This window comes from Pongo abelii, chromosome 5, assembly GCF_028885655.2.
Source record: "Pongo abelii isolate AG06213 chromosome 5, NHGRI_mPonAbe1-v2.0_pri, whole genome shotgun sequence".
Classification (NCBI taxonomy): domain Eukaryota; kingdom Metazoa; phylum Chordata; class Mammalia; order Primates; family Hominidae; genus Pongo; species Pongo abelii.
Genome location: NC_071990.2, coordinates 108,949,263 through 108,968,044, shown reverse-complemented (window position 1 = coordinate 108,968,044; position 18,782 = coordinate 108,949,263). Strand labels below are relative to the sequence as shown.

The 18,782-nt window shown below is 37.1% G+C and overlaps 1 protein-coding gene across 5 annotated transcripts in view; it reads left to right on the top strand.

Moving 5' to 3' along the window:
• The window catches only part of SEC63 (SEC63 homolog, protein translocation regulator), an 82,665-nt gene extending 64,087 nt beyond the window's left edge, over positions 1-18,578 (top strand). For 4 of the 5 annotated variants that reach the window (XM_009242125.4, XM_054556905.2, XM_054556906.2 and 1 more), the window contains 5 exons: positions 6,258-6,416; positions 8,137-8,238; positions 12,796-12,894; positions 16,450-16,554; positions 17,503-18,578. In XM_009242125.4, the coding sequence (XP_009240400.1) occupies positions 6,258-6,416; positions 8,137-8,238; positions 12,796-12,894; positions 16,450-16,554; positions 17,503-17,646 (609 nt within the window). In that variant the 3' untranslated portion in view covers positions 17,647-18,578. 5 annotated transcript variants of the gene reach the window in all.
• Positions 18,579-18,782: the final 204 nt, after the last annotated feature.

Here is an 18,782-nt window from a genome sequence, read left to right as displayed (position 1 = left end):
TAATAGACATCTACAGAACTCTCCTGCCCAAATCGACAGAAAACACATTCTTCTCAGCACCACATTGCGCTTATTCCAAAATTGACAGCATAATTGGAAGTAAAACACTCCTCAGCAAATGTAAAAGAACAGAAATTATAACAAACTGTCTCTCAGACCACAGTGTAATCAAACTAGGACTCAGGATTAAGAAACTCGCTCAGAACTCCACAACTACATGGAAACTGAACAACCTGCTCCTGAATGACTACTAGGTAAATAACGAAATGAAGGCAGAAATAAAGATATTCTTTGAAACCAATGAGAACAAAGACATAACGTACCAGAATCTCCGGGACACATTTGAAGCAGTGTGTAGAGGGAAATTTATATTACTAAATGCCCACAAGAGAAAGCAGGAAAGATCTAAAATCGACACCCTAACATCACAAAAGAACTAGAGAAGCAAGAGCAAACAAATTCAAAAGCTAGCAGAAGACAAGAAATAACTAAGAGCAGAACTGAAGGAGATAGAGACACAAAAAACCCTTCAAAAAAATCAATGAATCCAAGGAGCTAGTTTTTTGAAAAGATCAACAAAATAGACCACTAGCCAGACTAATACAGAATAAAAGAGAGAAGAATCAAATAGATGCAACAAAAAAAGATAAAGGGGATGTCACCACCGATCCCACAGAAATACAAACTACCATCAGAGAATGCTATAAACACCTCTACATAAATAAACTAGAAAATCTAGAAGAAATGGATAAATTCCTGAACACATACACCCTCCCAGGACTAAACCATTAAGAAGTCGAATCCCTGACTAGATCAATAACAAGCTCTGAAATTGAGGCAGCAATTAATACCCTACCAACCAAAAAAAGTCCAGGACCAGACGGTTTCACGGCCAAATTCTACCAGAGGTACAAAGAGGATCTGGTACCATTCCTTCTGAAACTACTCCAAACAACAGAAAAAGAGGGAATCCTCCCTAACTCATTTTATGAGGCCAGCATCATCCTGATACCAAAACCTGGCAGAGACACAACAAAAAAAGAAAATTTCAGGCCAATATGCCTGATGAACATTGATGCGAAAATCCTCAATAAAATACTGGCACACCGAATCCAGCAGCATATCAGAAAGTTCATCCACCACGATCAAGTTGGCTTCATCCCTGGGATGCAAGGCTGGTTCAACATACGCAAATCAATAAATGTAATCCATAACATAAACAGAACCAATGACAAAAACCACATGATTATCTCAATAGATGCAGAAAAGGCCTTCAACAAAATTCAACAGCCCTTCATGCTAAAAACTCTCCGTAAACTAGGCATTGATGGAATGTACCTCAAAATAAGAGCTATTTATGACAAACCCACAGCCAGTATCGTACTGAATGGGCAAAAACTGGAAGCCTTCTCTTTGAAAACCAGCACAAGACAAGGATGCCCTCTCTCACCACTCCTATTCAACATAGTATTGGAAGTTCTGGCCAGGGCAGTCAGGCAAGAGAAAGAAATAAAGAGTATTCAGTTAGGAAAAGAGGAAGTCACATTGTATTTGTTTGCAGATGACATGATTGTATATTTAGAAAACCCCATCATCTCAGCCCAAAATCTCGTTAAGCTGATAAGCAACTTCAGCTGAGTCTTAGGATACAAAATCAATGTGCAAAAATCACAAGCATTCCTATACACCAATAACTACAAACAGAGAGCCAAATCATGAGTGAATTCCCATTCACAGTTGCCACAAAGAGAATAAAATACCTAGGAATACAACTTACAAGGGATGTGAAGGACCTCTTCAAGGAGAACTACAAACCCCACTGCTCAAGGAAATGAGAGAGGACACAAACAAATGGAAAACATTCCATGCTCATGGATAGGAAGAATCAGTATTGTCAAAATGGCCACACTCCCCAAAGTAATTTATAGATTCAATGCTATCCCGATCAAGCTACCATTGACTTTCTTCACAGAACTGGAAAAAACTACTTTAAATTTCATATGGAACCAAAAAAGAGCCCGCATAGCCAAGACAATCTTAAGCAAAAAGAACAAAGCTGGAGGCATCACACTACCTGACTTCAAACTGTGCTACAAGGTTACAGTAACCAAAACAGCATGGTACTCGTACCAAAACGGATATGTAGACCAATGGAACAGAACAGAGGCCTCAGAAATAATGCCACACATCTACAACCATCTGATCTTTGACAAACCTGTTAAAAACAAGCAATGGGGAAAGGATTCCCTATTTAATAAATGGTATTGGGAAAACTGGCTAGCCATATGCAGAAAGCAGGAACTGGATCCCTTCCTTACACCTTATACAAAAATTAACTCAAGGTGGATTAAAGACTTAAGACTTAAAACCATAAAAACCCTAGAAGAAAACCTAGGCAATACCACTCAGGACATAGGAATGGGCAAAGATTTCATGACTAAAACACTAAAAGCAATGGCAACAAAAGCCAAAATAGACAGATGGGATCTGATTGAACTAAAGAGCTTCTGCACAGCAAAAACAAAACAAACAAACAAACAAAAACCAAAAAACTATCATCAGAGTGAACAGGCAACCCACAGAATGGGAGAAAGTTTTTATAATCTATCCATCTGACACAGGGCTGATAGCCAGAATCTACAAAGAAAATAAACAGATTTACAAGAAAAAAACAAACAATTCCATCAAAAAGTGGGCAAAGGATATGAACAGACACTTTTCAAAAGAAGACATTTATGCAGGCAACAAACATATGAAGAAAAGCTCATCATCACTGGTCATTAGAGAAATGCAAATCAAAACCAAAATGAGATACCATCTCACGCCAGTTAGAAGAGCAGTCATTAAAAAGTCAGGAAACAACAGATGTTGGAGAGGATGTGGAGAAATAGAAACACTTTTACACTGTTGGTGGGACTGTAAACTAGTTCAGCCATTGTGGAAGACAGTGTGGCGATTCCTCAAGGATCTAGAACTAGGAATACTTGACCCAGCGATCCCATTACTGGGTATATACCCAAAGGATTATAAATCATTCTACTATAAAGACACATACACACGTATGTTTATTGCGGCACCGTTCACAATAGCAAAGACTTGGAACCAACCCAAGTGTCCATCAATGGTAGACTGGATAAAGAAAATGTGGCACATACACACCATGGAATACTATGCAGCCATAAAAAAGAATGAGTTCATGTCCTTTGCAGGAACATAGATGACGTTGGAAACCATCATTCTCAGCAAACTAACACAAGAACAGAAATCCAAACACCGCCATGTTCTCACTCATAAGTGGGAGTTGAACAATGAGAACACATGGACACAGGGAGGGGAACGTCACACACTGGGGCCTGTCGGCTGGTGGTGGGCTAGGGGAGGGATTGCTGGTGGGTTGATGGGTGCAGCAAACCACCATGGCATGTGTATACCTATGTAAGAAACCTGCGTGTTCTGCACATGTACCCCAGAACTTTAAGTATAATTAAAAAAAAAAACAAAACAGATGATACTGTAGGTCTGTTTATGGACTCTCTAGTTCATTCTATTGATTATTTGTCTATTCTTATGCCAGTGCCATACAGTTTTAATTGTTGTAGCTTTATGTCAAGTCTTAAAATATGGTAGTGTAAGTGCTCCAACTCTCTATTTTACTGATCAAAATTTTCTTAACTGTTTTAATTCCTTTACGTTTCCTGCCAATTTTTAGAATAAGCTTAACAATTTCCCCCCTAAAAAGCTGCTGAAATTTACATTGGTATTGCATTGAATCCATGGTTCATTATGGGGAGAATTGACATGTTAACAATACTGAGTCTTGTTATTCATGATTGTGGTTTATCTTCATTAATTTGGATCTTCCCTAATTTTTCTCAGCAGTGTTTTGTAATTTCCAGTGGCAGAGGTATGGCACATCTTTCGTTAGATTTACTCCTTTGTATTTGATCCTTTCTGGTATTACTGTAAATGTCATTAAAATTTTTATTCAGTGTTTGTTGCTGGTGTATAGAAATAGTTGCTTCTAAATATTGACCTTGTATCAGAGAGTCTTATTGGCAATAATTCTAACTATTTGTAGACATTTTAATAAAGATTTTCTACATATACAATGTTGCCATCTGTGAATAAAGATAGTTTTACTTTTTTCTTTTTAATCTTTATGCCCTTTCTTTCTTCCTTTCTGCCTCACTGTGCTGGCTAGAACTTTCAGTGTAATATTGATTCAGAGTGATGATGATAGGAACCTTGTCTTATTTTTGGTCTTAGGAAGAAAGCAAACATTATTTTCCACTAAATGTGATGTTAGGTGTAAGTTTTTTGTAGCTATTCTTTGTCAGGTTAAGGAAATGTTTCCTTTTATTTCCAGTTTGCTGAGCATTTTTATCACTAGCAGATAGTGAATTTCATTAAAGGTTTTTTTTTCCACTTTTTTCCTTTCTGTTGAATTAGATTGATGGATTTAAAAAATTTGAAACCATCCCTGCATTCCTGGAACAAATATCATTTGGTCATAACTTAGTATCCTTTTTTATGTTTATCTGGATTTTACTGTATTTTCTTTGGATTCTCACATCTATTTTTAAGAGCAAATATTGGTTTGTCATTCTCCTTTTTTGTGATATCCTTGTCAGGTTTTGTATCAGATTTATGCTGGCATTATTAATCAAGCTAGGAAGTATTCCCTTTTTTGCTCAGAAGAATTTGTGTAAGCTTTGATTTGTTTTTTAGTCTCTGGAAGAATTCTCCAGGGAAACCATCTGGGCCTGGAGTTTTTAAAGGGAGTTATTCGTGGAGTTTCTTTCTTTAATATATATTCTGCATTTTTCTTATTGATTTTAGCAAATTGTGTTTTTCAGGGAATTTGTCTATTTCCTCTTAATTATTAAATTTGTTGGCATAACATTCATAATTTTCTTTTAATATCTGTTGGATATAGTTATGCCTCTTTTGTTCCTAATATTGGTAATTTTTATTCTTTTTTTTTCTTGATCATTCTTTCCTAGGGGTTTAATCAATTTTATTAGCCTTTTCAAAGAACCAACTTTTGAGTTTCTTTTTCTGTATCTCTCTCTCCTTTTTTTTTTTTTTTTTTTTTTTTTGAGACAGAGTCATGCTCTGTTACCCAGGCAGTGGCTCACTGCAACCTCCGCCTACCAAGTTCAAGCGATTCTCCTGCCTCAGCCTCCCAAGTAGCTAAGATTACAGGCATGTGCCACCATGCCCAGCTATTTTTTTGTTTGTTTGTTGGTTTGTTTTTTGTATTTTTAGTAGGGACGGGGTTTCACCATGTTGGTCAGGCTGGTCTCAAACTCCTGACCTTAAATTATCCACCTGCCTCAGCCTCCCAAAGTGCTGGGATTATAGGCATGAGCCACCGCGTCCCGCCTATTTCTGCTTTCTTTGCATTTAATTTGCTGTTCTTAATTCTTAAAGTGAGCTAGTATTTTGCTGGAGATATTGCCTTTCCTTACTGCATCATACCCTGTTAGTTAAAGAAAGTGATTCTGTACTTCCAAAGGAGTACTTTTCTTTCTTTCTTTCTTTTTTTTGAGATAGGGTCTTGCTCTGTCACCCAGACTGAAGTGCTGTGGCATGGTCATGGCTTACTGCAGCCTTAAACTCCTGGGCTCAAGTGATTCTCCCACCTCAACCTCCCAACTAGCTGGGACTACAGATGTGTACCACCATGCCTAGTGATATATATACATATATATATATGTGTGTATATATATATATGTGTGTGTATATATATATTTATTTCATTTATTTATTTATTTTTAAGGGATCAGGTCTTGCTATGTTGCCCAGGCTGGTTTGAACTCCTGGCCTCAAGCAGTCTTCTTGCCTCTGCCTTCCAAAGTGCTAGGATTACATGCATGAGTCGCTGTGGCTGGCCCCAAAATTATACTTTTCTATAAACTACCTGTTTCCTTAAATATGATTGATGTTTTTGAAAGCAGAACCATCTTAGCCTTTGTGTTATTGGGCTTTGCAAATAGAAATACTTTTATTTGACAAATTATGAAGAATGAATAAAATAACTAACAATAGACAGACTAGCCAGATATTAAACTCTTTAGTCTGACTCCCACATCTTTATAAGTAGGAATGTTTATAATTTTAAAAAATTGTATATGAATAGTGAAATTGTCATCGAGTCAGTTTCGTTAAATTGACAATAAGTTAACTTCAGGGATTCAGATTGATATGTGCTCATTGAGATATGCAGAATCTTTGTGTTTGCCTTTTCCTTTTAGGAAGCTGCAGTAAAGGAAGATGAAGAAGAAGTTTCAGATAAGGGCAGTGATTCTGAAGAAGAAGAAACCAATAGAGATTCCCAAAGTGAGAAAGATGATGGTAGTGACAGAGACTCTGATAGAGAGCAAGATGAAAAACAAAACAAAGATGATGAAGCAGTAAGCCTTATAGGTTTAAATAATTGGAATTATACATCTGATGATAGCTTTGGGTTTTGTTGTTCATTTGTTTGCTTGCTCGCTTGCTTGCTTTAAATAATATCTGTATATTTTATAATTTTATTACTTTGAAGAACGTTTTTAAGGAATAGTAGTCAAGGTTATACAGAAAAATGATTTCTAACAAGGATTGGAAATACTCATTTTCTTAAGTATTAAATTGTTAGGTAGAGTAGGACCTGGGTTTGAGGTTAGGTCAGTTGGTCTCATAAGGGGATTTTCAGTGTTGGGGATATCTCTGGGAATATGCGTAAGGAAAGGTGTTTGTGAAATGCACAGTGCTTACTTGGAAGGCTGTGTCACAAGCTCCAGTTCATGTTTACTGTAGAGAAACGGTACTGTGGACCCTGATGTCAAGAGGTTGGTTAAGGGAAAAGCTAACATTTATAGAATACCACCTTGTTTCATGGTTGTATATAAGATATATTAAGGACAGGGAAAGTCTTTACAGAATTTATTAATATGGTGTAAAAGTATAGAGTATAGAAGAAAAATCTCATGGCATTAAGTTGCACATGATTTATGGGAGAATTATAGAGAAGAATGTGGTCCTTAGAGGCTCACTGCAAATAAACTGCTCAGCCATTTCTTTTAGGTTTGTTAGCGTTGTTCTTTTTGAGTGGCCATTGATCTAAAAGTAACACTGTAGTTTGGGAGATAAACAGGGATTACCTGAATAGCCTCAGAGGCAAAAGGGGAGGCCAAAAAAAGAGGCAGAGGTAAAGGGCAAAGAATAAAAGTATAAGGGGTAATAACACACTTGTCCTTGGGAATGGTAGAAAACAAAGATGTCTATTGTTAGCATTTGCAGGGCTTTGGCTGTTTTTGTACTTGGATAATTAAATTGATTGCCAGGAAACTAAAATCTGTCAAATACATTATATCCCTGGCCTGACTTTGAGAAAGAATTGACATATTCCTAAGTATATTAGGGTTAGCAGCAGTGACTCTTAGGGTTTTGACAGACAAATGTCTTCATATGACCAAAAATACATTCGTTAAATCAACAAATCATTATTTATTATCTGTCACATCCCAAGGCTGTCTAAGATTAGAGATAATACAAAACCAAATGTGAAACAGCTTCAGCTCTTGAATGATATGTAGGCTAGTGGGGCAGGCAGATTTGTAAATAAATACTATAGTACATATGAAATTATACACATCTTATGCAAGGTACGTAAGGAGGGAGTCATCAGTTCAGTCCTGAGGTAGAAGGAAATTTATGGGAGGCTTTACTCAGGAGTTCATACTTTGGGCTTTAGTTGGTCCTAAATAATAATGAGTAGGCAGAGAAAGGGAGAAATCAAAGTCCAAACAGGATTTAGGAGGAGTGAAATAGTTTGGTAAGTTCAGAGAAGTGTAGGTAGTTTGAAATGACTAGAATAAAAAGCACAAGGAGGGAGGCAGTGACAGGAGACCAAAGAGAGGCAGGCTAGGGTCAGATAATGAATGGCTATGTAGTTGATACTACAGTGGTTAGATTTAATATATTTAAAAAGGCATTGTAAGGATGAGCAGGGAGATGATCAGATTTGTGAGACTGAACTTGTTCTAATCCTAAGTAGTTAATTAGCATTGTCAGGAGTAATACCTGGAAATCCTCAAAGTGAGAAAACACATACTAGATTTTAAATATTTTAATTTTTTTGTTTACTAGGAGTGGCAAGAATTACAACAAAGCATACAGCGAAAAGAGAGAGCTCTATTGGAAACCAAATCAAAAATAACACATCCTGTGTATAGCCTTTACTTTCCTGAGGTGAGTTATATACAGGCTACTGTGTTCCTTATTCCATTCACTTTCTCCTCAGGGATTTGTCAGTTGACTTTTAGCCCTCTGTCATGTATATTAGTTCATATGTGCTAAATGTGGTCTATCCTGAGAGGCCATATTTTTAAAGGGAATATTACAATAGGTATTATACTTAGTGAACGTGTTGCTTATAAAAGAGATTGTTAGCTTCTTAAGTATTTCTGTGGTTTTCTTTGCTTCTGTCTTTTTTGTGCCCTGATTACTGAGTGTTATGTGTAATGGTGATTTCTCATTAGCAGATTAGGCAGTCATCATCAGACAAATGCATATTTTGCCTTTGAATACTTAACTATTATGAATCTCTCACCTCTGCCAAGTTTTAAATTGGATGAAAAAATTCTTAAATTTTCTCTGTGAGGATCCTGCTGGTAACATGGAACCATTAGAATTGCTCTGACCCTGGTCATTGTTGTCCCAGTCCATGGAAATGTGTGAGCCCATGGCTGTGGGACCAACTGTGTTCTTGGCTCTAATAAATAAAGTTCCATAAGAGCTTGATCATAACTGAGCCCCGGGCTCAGGACAGGTCATTACAGTGCTATTTGTTGCCTTGTCCTTGTTTACTTTGTAATTGCAGCCTGCTCAACTTTCGATCTCCTTGATAGCCTGTGTTGTTCATCTTTCAAATTACCTTGGGATTCCCTTGACATTTTGCATTAAGAGTATGATTCTGTCTGGAGCAGAGGTCAAGAACTGGTTCCCCCAGTTCGGGAAACTGTTCCACAGACTGCCTCACAGCTTTGCCACAGAACCTTCTGCTCACCACTTGTGTTTGGCAGGTGATTTCATGTATAAATCTGCTTTCTGCTCAAGGATGTCAATCTAGAGTTTCTGGGGACTGCTTAAGGCAAATTCGTAAATAATTTGGCTCTCTTAGTAATAAATGAGTGGCTCTGCACAGACTGTTGTTTTGACTTGGAGAGAAGTCTGCCCAGGATTCCATCTTAATGCACACGCTGATCTTCTGGCATGTCCTGAGCTTTAGTCCATCTGTTAGGGGCATTGTGCCCATTGCAGAGGTAGCCTGCCAACACCAGGCATCCTGAAATGAAGCAAGTAAATTCCATTCATTGATTGGTATAAAAAGTGCCATGGGGTGCTCAAAGCTGCCTAGTGTGTACCCATGTAACAGACAGTTTCATTTTAGACCATGCTTAGTTAATAAGAGAAACATTCATTCACTCCCTCAGAACATTTTATTAGTGGCCAAGTGCTGTGGCTCATGCCTGTGGTCCTAGGCTACTTGGGAAGCTGAGGTTGGAGGATCACTTGAGCCCAGGAGATTGAGGCTGCATTGAGCTATGATTGTACTACTGAACTCCAACTTGGTTGACACAGTGAGACCCTGTCTCAAAAAAAAAAAAGATAAAAATCATTTTATCAGCAAAATGCCTGTCTCAAATTTAATCTGCATCTGCATGGTAAACATTTCAGATCATTATTTATCAGATAAAATTTATTTAGGGCCGAGTGCAGTGGCTCATGCCTGTAATCCCAGCACTTTGTGGGGACGAGGTGGCTGGATCACCAGAGGTCAGGAGTTTGAGACCAGCCTGGCCAACATGGCAAAACCCCGTCTCTACTAAAAATACAAAATTGGCCGGGCATAGTGTCACATGCCTGTAATCCCACCACTCAGGAGGCTGAGGCAGGAGAATCGCTTGAACCCGGCAGGTGGAGGTTGCGGTAAGCTGAGATTGCGCCATTGCACTCCAGCCTGGGCAACAAGAGTGAAACTCTGTCTCAAAAATAAAAAAATTAGCCGGGCGTGGTGTCGGGTGCCTATAATCCCAGCTACTTGGGAGGCTGAGGCAGGAGAATTGCTTGAACCTGGGAGGTGGAGGTTGCAGTGAGCCAAGATTGTGCCATTGCATTCCAGCCTTGGTGACAGAGCGAGACTGTCTCAAACAAAACAAAACAAATGAACAGACAAAACTTATTTAGGATCTTTCTAACCTCTCTACCTGTCTACATTTCCATGTTTCTTACCTAAGTAACCTAACTACCAAACTACCTACTTAGTAATATTTGACTTACATGTTAGTGAAATTCATCTATTGTATTTAATGCGTTAAGAATGGTTAGGAATCTCACAAAAGAAAAACAATTTTGTCTAAAATGCAGATAATTCATAGAATATCTGTTTCACTTTTAACATGTGCCTCACTAGGCACAGGTGTAGTGCCATTGATTGATATTCACTGGCTTCTTAATAAATATTCTTTTTTTTTTTTTTTTTTGAGCTGGAATTTTGCTCTTGTTGCCCAGGCTGGAGTGCAGTGGCGCAATCTCGGCTCACTGCAACCTCCACCTCCTGGGTGCAAGTGATTCTCCCACCTCAGCTCGAGTAGCTGGGATTGCAGGCATGTGCCACCACGCCCAGCTGATTTTGTATTTTTAGTAGAGAGGGGGTTTCTCCATGTTGGTCAGGCTGGTCTTAAACTCCTGACCTCAGGTGATCCACCCGCCTTGGCCTCCCAAAGTGCTGAGATTACAGGTGTGAGCCACCATGGCTGGCCCTTAATAAATATTCTTGAGTGAATCTCATTGTAATTAAATAGGCTGAGAGGTTGAAGGGAAAGGCATTCTCTAAGTGGGGAGGTAAAGAAGTGCATAATCTTTAACATAATCCTGTGCTGCTTACATTCCCTACTTGTAATGATGTTTCTGACAAATGTCAAAATGACTTAAAAAAGAGGTGTTATTGTACCTCATGTCACTAATAATGATAACTGCCACTTATACTGCATGTGCTAGGCTTTCTAACGTATATTTTTTATTTGTATTCTCTCAGATCATCTTTACAACATGGCCAGAAGTAGGCACTGATTGTTGAGAAGAAAATGAGATTTTTTAGGGAGGTGAAATAACCCAGGTTTCTGTGTCTTTAAAACAGATATTGTCAAACTGCAGTCTACAGGCCAGATCTGGCTCCCTTCCTGTTTTTATAAATGAGGCTTTATTGTAAATAAAGTTTTATTAGAACACAGCCACACTCACTTTTTTCATGCTGCAAGGGCAGATTTGAGTGGCCGCAACGGAGGTGTTAATATTCCACTTTGAGGCTGTTATGTATTTACACACATATGTTATGTATGCAAATATGCCTACAGTGGTAGTCCTAACCCTTGGTTTAAGCAGAATTTAATTTTCTTGTTAAGTGCCGCTCATGTCACCGTGTACTTGTCATTTATTTATTAGACTTATTAATGTTGCAGTGCTTTATCTCCGAAGGTATTTAAACAGAAGAGTTTTTAGTTGTGCTTAGTATAGTAGTGTTTGAAAGATAAACCAAATTTTAATCTATTTTTATAGTTAAAATTTTAGCAGCAATTTTAGTTTAATAACATAAATATGGGCCAGGCATGGTGGCTCATGCCTGTAATCCTAGCACTTTGGGAGGCCTAAATGGGAGGATAGCTTGAGCCCAGGAGTTCAAGACCAGCCAGGGCAACATAAATGAAATCCTGTTTCTACAAAAAGTACAAAAATTAGCCAGACGTTGTGGTGCATGCCTGTAGTCTCAGCTACTTGAGAAGCTGAGGTGGGAGGATCACTTGAGCCTGAGGCAGAGGTTGCAGTGAGGTGCGCTGAGATGGTGCCACTGCACTCCAGCCTGGGTGACAGAGTGAGATCCTGTCTCAACAAAAAACAAAACCAAAAAAACCCACATTTTCTAAAAGAAACTGTTTCAGTAAGATGATTTTTTAACCATTTCGGACAGTTGAGAGTTTAGAATAGTACTATTTTGGTTAAATAAATATTTAGAACATCCTAGAGTTTATTTTGTTTTAAGCTGTAAAACATTTTTCTTTAAACTGTTTTAGAAAGATGCTTCCCTACCCAACTCTTAAACAGGTGTTACTAAGCAGGTGACTAAATAGTGAACTGAGGTGTGCTGTAATAGAGCAGTTGTTGCTGAATGCACGGAGGTTTGGTGCTTTCAGACTTCTTGGCCTTCTAAAATATATATATATATGTACACATATATGTATGTGTATATATGTATATATATATATGTACACATATATGTATGTGTATATATGTATATATATATGTACACATATATGTATGTGTATATATGTATATATATATATACGTATATATATATGTTCCTTCCACTCCTACTTTGTGGCTTTTGCTTATTACTAGGTAATATTACTAAGATTATTTGCTACATGCTATTGTAATAGTTGTATATATTTAGAATAATGCTTGTTACTTAAGGTTAGTCAGGCTTTTTAATATGAAGGCCAATCAATAGGTTTTAAGGAGCTATTGAAATCCCTAAAATTGCATACAAAATGCTTTTAGGCAGTGGATCTACAAATGTTAAGAACTGCTTATTCTTTCAGTAAATATTCATTTGAACACCTATTTTGTACCAAGCAGTTTGTCAGTGCAGAGGATCTCTAAGATAAGAGAGGCCAAAATTATGTTCTTTCTAGTTCTTTCTGGTTATTTATACTCCTCTTTTTTTTTTTTTTTTTTTTTTGTTTCCAGGAAAAACAAGAATGGTGGTGGCTTTACATTGCAGATAGGAAGGAGCAGACATTAATATCCATGCCATATCATGTGTGTACGCTGAAAGATACAGAGGAGGTAACTATCAAGCAACATGATTTCAGTATTTAACAAGGCACAGGTGTCACCATCATGCTGCTTCATGTATCTTTCTTTTAAAAAGCAGTTTATCGTATTTAGCATATTGTATTCTATTCGTTGCCTGCATTTTGTAACTGTTCTCTATTTTGGGGGTGAGCTCATTGGAAATTTATAAATAATTGTTAAAGGTAGGCAACTTAGTCAAATGTTTTAAAAACTTGTTCTCAGTTTGTTTTGGGAGTTTTCACTGTTAGTGTCTAAGAGCATATGCCTTTCCTCCTCCTCTCCAGAATTTAGTGATAGAATTTTTGTTCTTATTGGATTAGTGTTGAGTATTAGATCTTTTGTCTTGAAAAATCTAAGAACTGATGATATGGATTTCTTAAGTGGAATTTTTGATTATGTGGTATTCACTGTTAATGACATCAGTAAAGCAGCATTGTGATGAACATATTTACCCTTGGGAACTGCATTTTTGTTGTTGTTGTTTTTCATGATTTTTTTTGTGTTATTTTTTTCTAGGAAGAAGGTTCTGTCTGCCTGTACTTGGTGGACAAAAGCTTTTCAAGATAGCCCTATGATGTTGATTTTTAGTACATATTTTTTAACCCTTTATAATCAAGTGGTAAATGCATGAAATAGGTTAATAATAAATTTATAGAGGTAAATAATAAATTTATAGCATGTCATACATTTTGAATATCATTGCTAGTTGGAAAGGTGAAAAATAGCATCTTAGATCTTCATGTTATTTTTTCCTCTGATCTTTTTTTTTGAGACAGGGTCTGGCTGTGTCACCCAGGCTGGAGTGCAGTGGCACAATCTCAGCTCACTGTAACCTCCGCCTCCCGGGCTCTCCCACCTCAGCCTCCCAAATAGCTGGGACTACATACGTGCACCACCACACCTGGCTAATTTTTGTATTTTTTGTTGAGACAGGGTTTACCCATGTTTTCCAGGCTGGTCTCAAACTCCTGAGCTCAAGAGGATCCGCCTGCTTTGGCCTCCCAAAGTGCTGGGATTACAGGCATGAGCCACTGTGCCTGGCCTCTCTGATCTTTTAAGTTTTAAAACCTATTGAAAAGTTACAAGCACAGTATCATGAAACCTCCCTAGATCCCCACCCATATTCACCAGTTGTTTACATTTAGCTGTTACTTGTTTTATCTTTCTTTCACTGTATATGTACATAAAAAACATGCACGTGTGTGTATTTTCCCCTGAACCATTTGAGGTACTTGTAGACATCATGGCATGACACCCCTAACTACTTGACATGTATCCCTTAAGAACCAGGGCCTTGGGCTGGGTGCGGTGGCTCACACCTGTAATTCCAGCACTTTGGGAGGCCAAGGCGGGCAGATCACTTGAACCCAGGAATTCAGCAGCAGTCTGGGCAACATGGTGAGACCCTGTCTCTTAAAAAAAAAAAAACAAAAAATCCAGGACCTTCTCCATAGGCCTACTACTATGATTATACTCAGGAAATTTAACACTGATGTGGCATAATTATCTAATAACGCAGTCTGTATTCAGATTTCCTCAGCAATGCCACTAATGTCTGTTACGGTTTTTGGTTTTATTTTTAAACTCAGGATCTAATCAAGGATCACACTGTAGCTGGGTGTGGTGACTTGTGCCTGTAGTGCCAGCCTAACTGAGGAGGCTGAGGCAGGAGGATCACTTGAGCCCATGAGGTTGAAGCTGCAGTGAGCCATGATCATGCCCCTGTATTTCAGCCTGGGCAACAGAGTGACATGTCTTGAAAGAAAGAAAAAAAGAGATTTTTACATTGTATTTGGTTGTCATGCCTCTTTAGTGTTGAATACTTTCTTGTCCTTGTCCTTGTTCTTTTTTTTTTTGAGACAGAGTCTCTCTGTATGGCCCAGGCTGGAGTGCAGTGGTGCGATCTCGGCTCACTGCAAGCTCCGCCTCCCGGGTTCACGCCATTCTCCTGCCTCAGCCTCTTGAGTAGCTGGGATTACAGACGCCCGCCACCACACCCGGCTAATTTTTTATATTTTTTTAGTAGAGACGGGGTTTCACCGTGTTAGCCATGATGGTCTCAATCTCCTGACCTTGTGATCCGCCCGCCTTGGCCTCCCAAAGTGCTGGGATTTACAGGCATGAGCCACCACGCCCGGCCTCCTTGTTCTTTTTTAATCTTTGCATGCCGCTGACATTTTTCAAGAATCCAGGCAAGGTGTTTTGTAGAATATCATTTAATACGAATTTGTCTCATTGGTTACTCATTATTCATCTTTGTGTTTTTGGCAAGCAAACTATGTTGGTGATGTAGTTCTTAGGTCAGAAGTATAGTATATGACTTTGCCCTATGTTGGTGATATTAATTAAGGTTGCTCATTTAGTTACGGTTTTTCTCTATTGTAAAGGTATTTTTCTCCCCCTCTAATCTGTGGGGTGATATTTAGGCCCTGTGTGAATGTCCTATTCTCCAACAGTGTTTTACCCAGTCATTTTAAGCATATATTGATGATTCTTGTCTGAATCAATTTTTACTCTGCTCATTCTATTCAGTGTAGTTTTTATTTCTCTGAAGAGTGAAACTTAACCTTCAGTGTGTTTGAGTCATCTTTTTAATGTGTCTGTTTGTGACCATTGTTCACTTTTGTTGAGTCTTAAAAAATTGGTTTGGGATTTTTTTTTAATGTTAAGAAATCAGCCCTTTGTGATATGTGTTGCAAATATTTCTCCCCAGTTTGTTTTACTATTCTGGTTGTTTCTACCAGACAGAAATATAAATACCTATTTGTTTATCCATTTTCTTACTTATTTTTTGTAGTATGATTTAAAGAGTTTTTTTTTTAATAGTTTCTAGGTTTGTGTTATAGTTAGGCCAAACTGAGATTAATTTAAGAAAAAAAGATTCCTTCATGATTTTTTCTAGTTTTTTTTTTAAAACTGGCATATTTTAATATTTAATCTTGACTGTAAAATCTGGATTTTGGAGATTGGAGCAGATCACCGGAGCAGATCACCAGAGCATACAAATGTCATGTTTAAAAAATTGTTCTTCTTTTGTCCAAGTGGAATAGAAACTTTTAAGAGTTTGTTACTATTTGTATTTGAAGTTTATGATTTGATGATAAATAAAATATCTTCTTGACCTTTGGCATTGGGCATTTATTCTAGAAATAAGAAAATTTGGCAAGAAGTGTCTCCTATCTAGTGAAGTGTGTTGTTTTATTCCAACATTTCATTTACTTATGCTTTTATACCTACTTAATTTCTTCAAGGTGATAGCATAGAATTTGGTTGCTTTAAGTACTGCTTTCTTGAATTGTGGAGATACAAATTAACCTCATCAGTTCTGCATAATTTGATTTCCTCTTTGGGAGGTATTTATAATATGTAACATACATTTCGCTTTTTTTTATTATTGTTTATAAGGACTTTAGTAACATTTGTTTGGACTTTCTGTATCATCTGTGGAAAAAACCTGGCTGTTCAATACTGTGGTCTAGGAATTTTAGGGAGTGAGCTGTTTCCTCCCCATAATACAGATTTTTAAGTGCTGATTTTATCTTCTAGGTAGAGCTGAAGTTTCCTGCACCAGGCAAGCCTGGAAATTATCAGTATACTGTGTTTCTGAGATCAGACTCCTATATGGGTTTGGATCAGATTAAACCATTGAAGGTAAGAATAGTGACTCTTCAATAAATAAGAGTTTTCTGTATAAATGTTTAATATACTAGGAAAACATTTCAAGTTTTGAAATGTAGAGTTATGGAAGGAAAAATAAGTCATCTCATGCTTTATATATGATATACTTGGTGGACTACTCTTTCAATAATAAACTTAAGGTTTTAGGTTTTAAGGAGTATAACAGTTTAGAACATTGAATATAAATTACTTTAGGGATGCATTTTAATGTGCTGTACTTTATAAGGCCTCAGCAAATGGGTTCTTTTTTCTTTAGAAAGGCACTTTTTTTTTTTAAGCCACAGATTCTATTTGGAGTGTTTATTAATTTCTGAAACTAATTTATTTTTGTCATCTTAGAGCATACACTTCTGTAAGTATCATTTGCAGCACACTCTGATCTTTGTTTACAAATTCACTTGAGCTTTTTATAAAAGGTGTCCTATTATATTAGAGAGATGGTGCTAAAAGTATTATTGCACTATAAAGGGTAAAAGTAGCCAGTAAAGGCGAACCTCTTTTTTGTTCCATGAGGGTTCCATATTTCTTTTATTAACTGTAGAATTTTATATCACAAGTCTAGAGACTGCAAAATATCTCGGGTTTTTCTTCCTTAAAGCAGAAGGCTTCTGTTAAGATATGACTCAGTGTTCTTGCTCAAGAATCACAATTATTTTATGCCATAGAAATATAAATAGTATAACATATAGAATCAAAATATCAAACTGTATTAGAAATTTAACTGCATTTACATGTTGTTAAGTTTGTTTTATTTCTGGGATGAAGTGTCTATTCTAAATGAATGAGTTGAATTTAGAATTGTGTCCATAAAAAACTATTTCTTTATAATTGCTGTGATCAAAGAAAACCTTTCGTTTACCAAGATTTCTTCCATTATTTCTCCCCAAATTTCTGATGTCTACATTTAATTCTTCTTTCTAGTTGGAAGTTCATGAGGCTAAGCCTGTGCCAGAAAATCACCCACAGTGGGATACAGCAATAGAGGGGGATGAAGACCAGGAGGACAGTGAGGGCTTTGAAGATAGCTTTGAAGAAGAAGAGGAGGAAGAGGAAGATGATGACTAAGCAGTACTCTGAATGGACCACAGTGTTTGCACATATTTGCAATTTTTTGCTGTTTTGGAAGTGTATCATAAACCAGAAACAGTACAGAACTGATGTTGAGGGAGGTGTAGTTTTTTTACTCTAGAAATGGGTGCATAATATAACTAAGCAGTGGCGGTGCCTTGGTACAACCTGAAAAATGTTAAGGCTTATTGAAACCTTTCAAGTAGGGGATGGTGCATTTATTTCATCTGCAAATGATAATAAATCCTTTGTTATTATAACTGTCCAGAAGTGTGGGCTATGTATTATCTGATCAGTCTATGGTCCCAGTAAAAGTAAAGATGCAGGAAACACAGTCTCTAAATGAGCGACTTTTCTTTGTTCAGCTTTAGTTTTAGCAGACACCACAAATATGTTTTAAGTAACATCGCTGAAGTTTATAATCTCTTGATAAGCTCTGTTGTTGACATTTTGCAGTGATACAAGACTGTAACAGCTCCACTCATAGATTTAAACTTTTATTTTTACTTATCTTGGTCATAAGTTGGCATTCTCTCACATTCCACATGATATAGATAGAGGGCTACGTTTTGGAATTTTCCTTTTCTTAATTGCCCAGAATTATCAGACAGATTATAAAAATGGCTTTTAATGGCTTAAACCATTTCTAAACCTCTATCTTAGCAGATCAATGCAGGATCTAATTCTTTTGATAAGCTGTAGCTCTAAAAGTGATAGTGGGACTGTATGTTTTCTGATACTGGTGGCTTATGTTATTAAACCTTTTTTAAAAAAGGTTCACTCTAAAAGCTGAACTACATCCTTAGTTTTCAGTCTACTTGACTCTATCAGGAGCTTTTTAAGGAAAGTAAGTATAACATGCAAAGGAAACTTTTTTTTGTATTCATTTTGGACTCCTGTCAATAAAAATAGAAGTTTGTTGACTCGTTTTATGTTTCAATGGTGTGTGTCTTTTTACTGTCAGGACATAAATAGGGCAATCCACTTCTTTATTTTTCAACTAAAAATTGAATAGTATTGTACATTACTGCTAAAGTGACTGCTATTTCTGTATACTATAGAAAAACCCAGGAGTGAGAGGGATTTCCCCTCATAGTACAACTGGAAGGATAGTGCTTGTAAAGAGTAGAGAT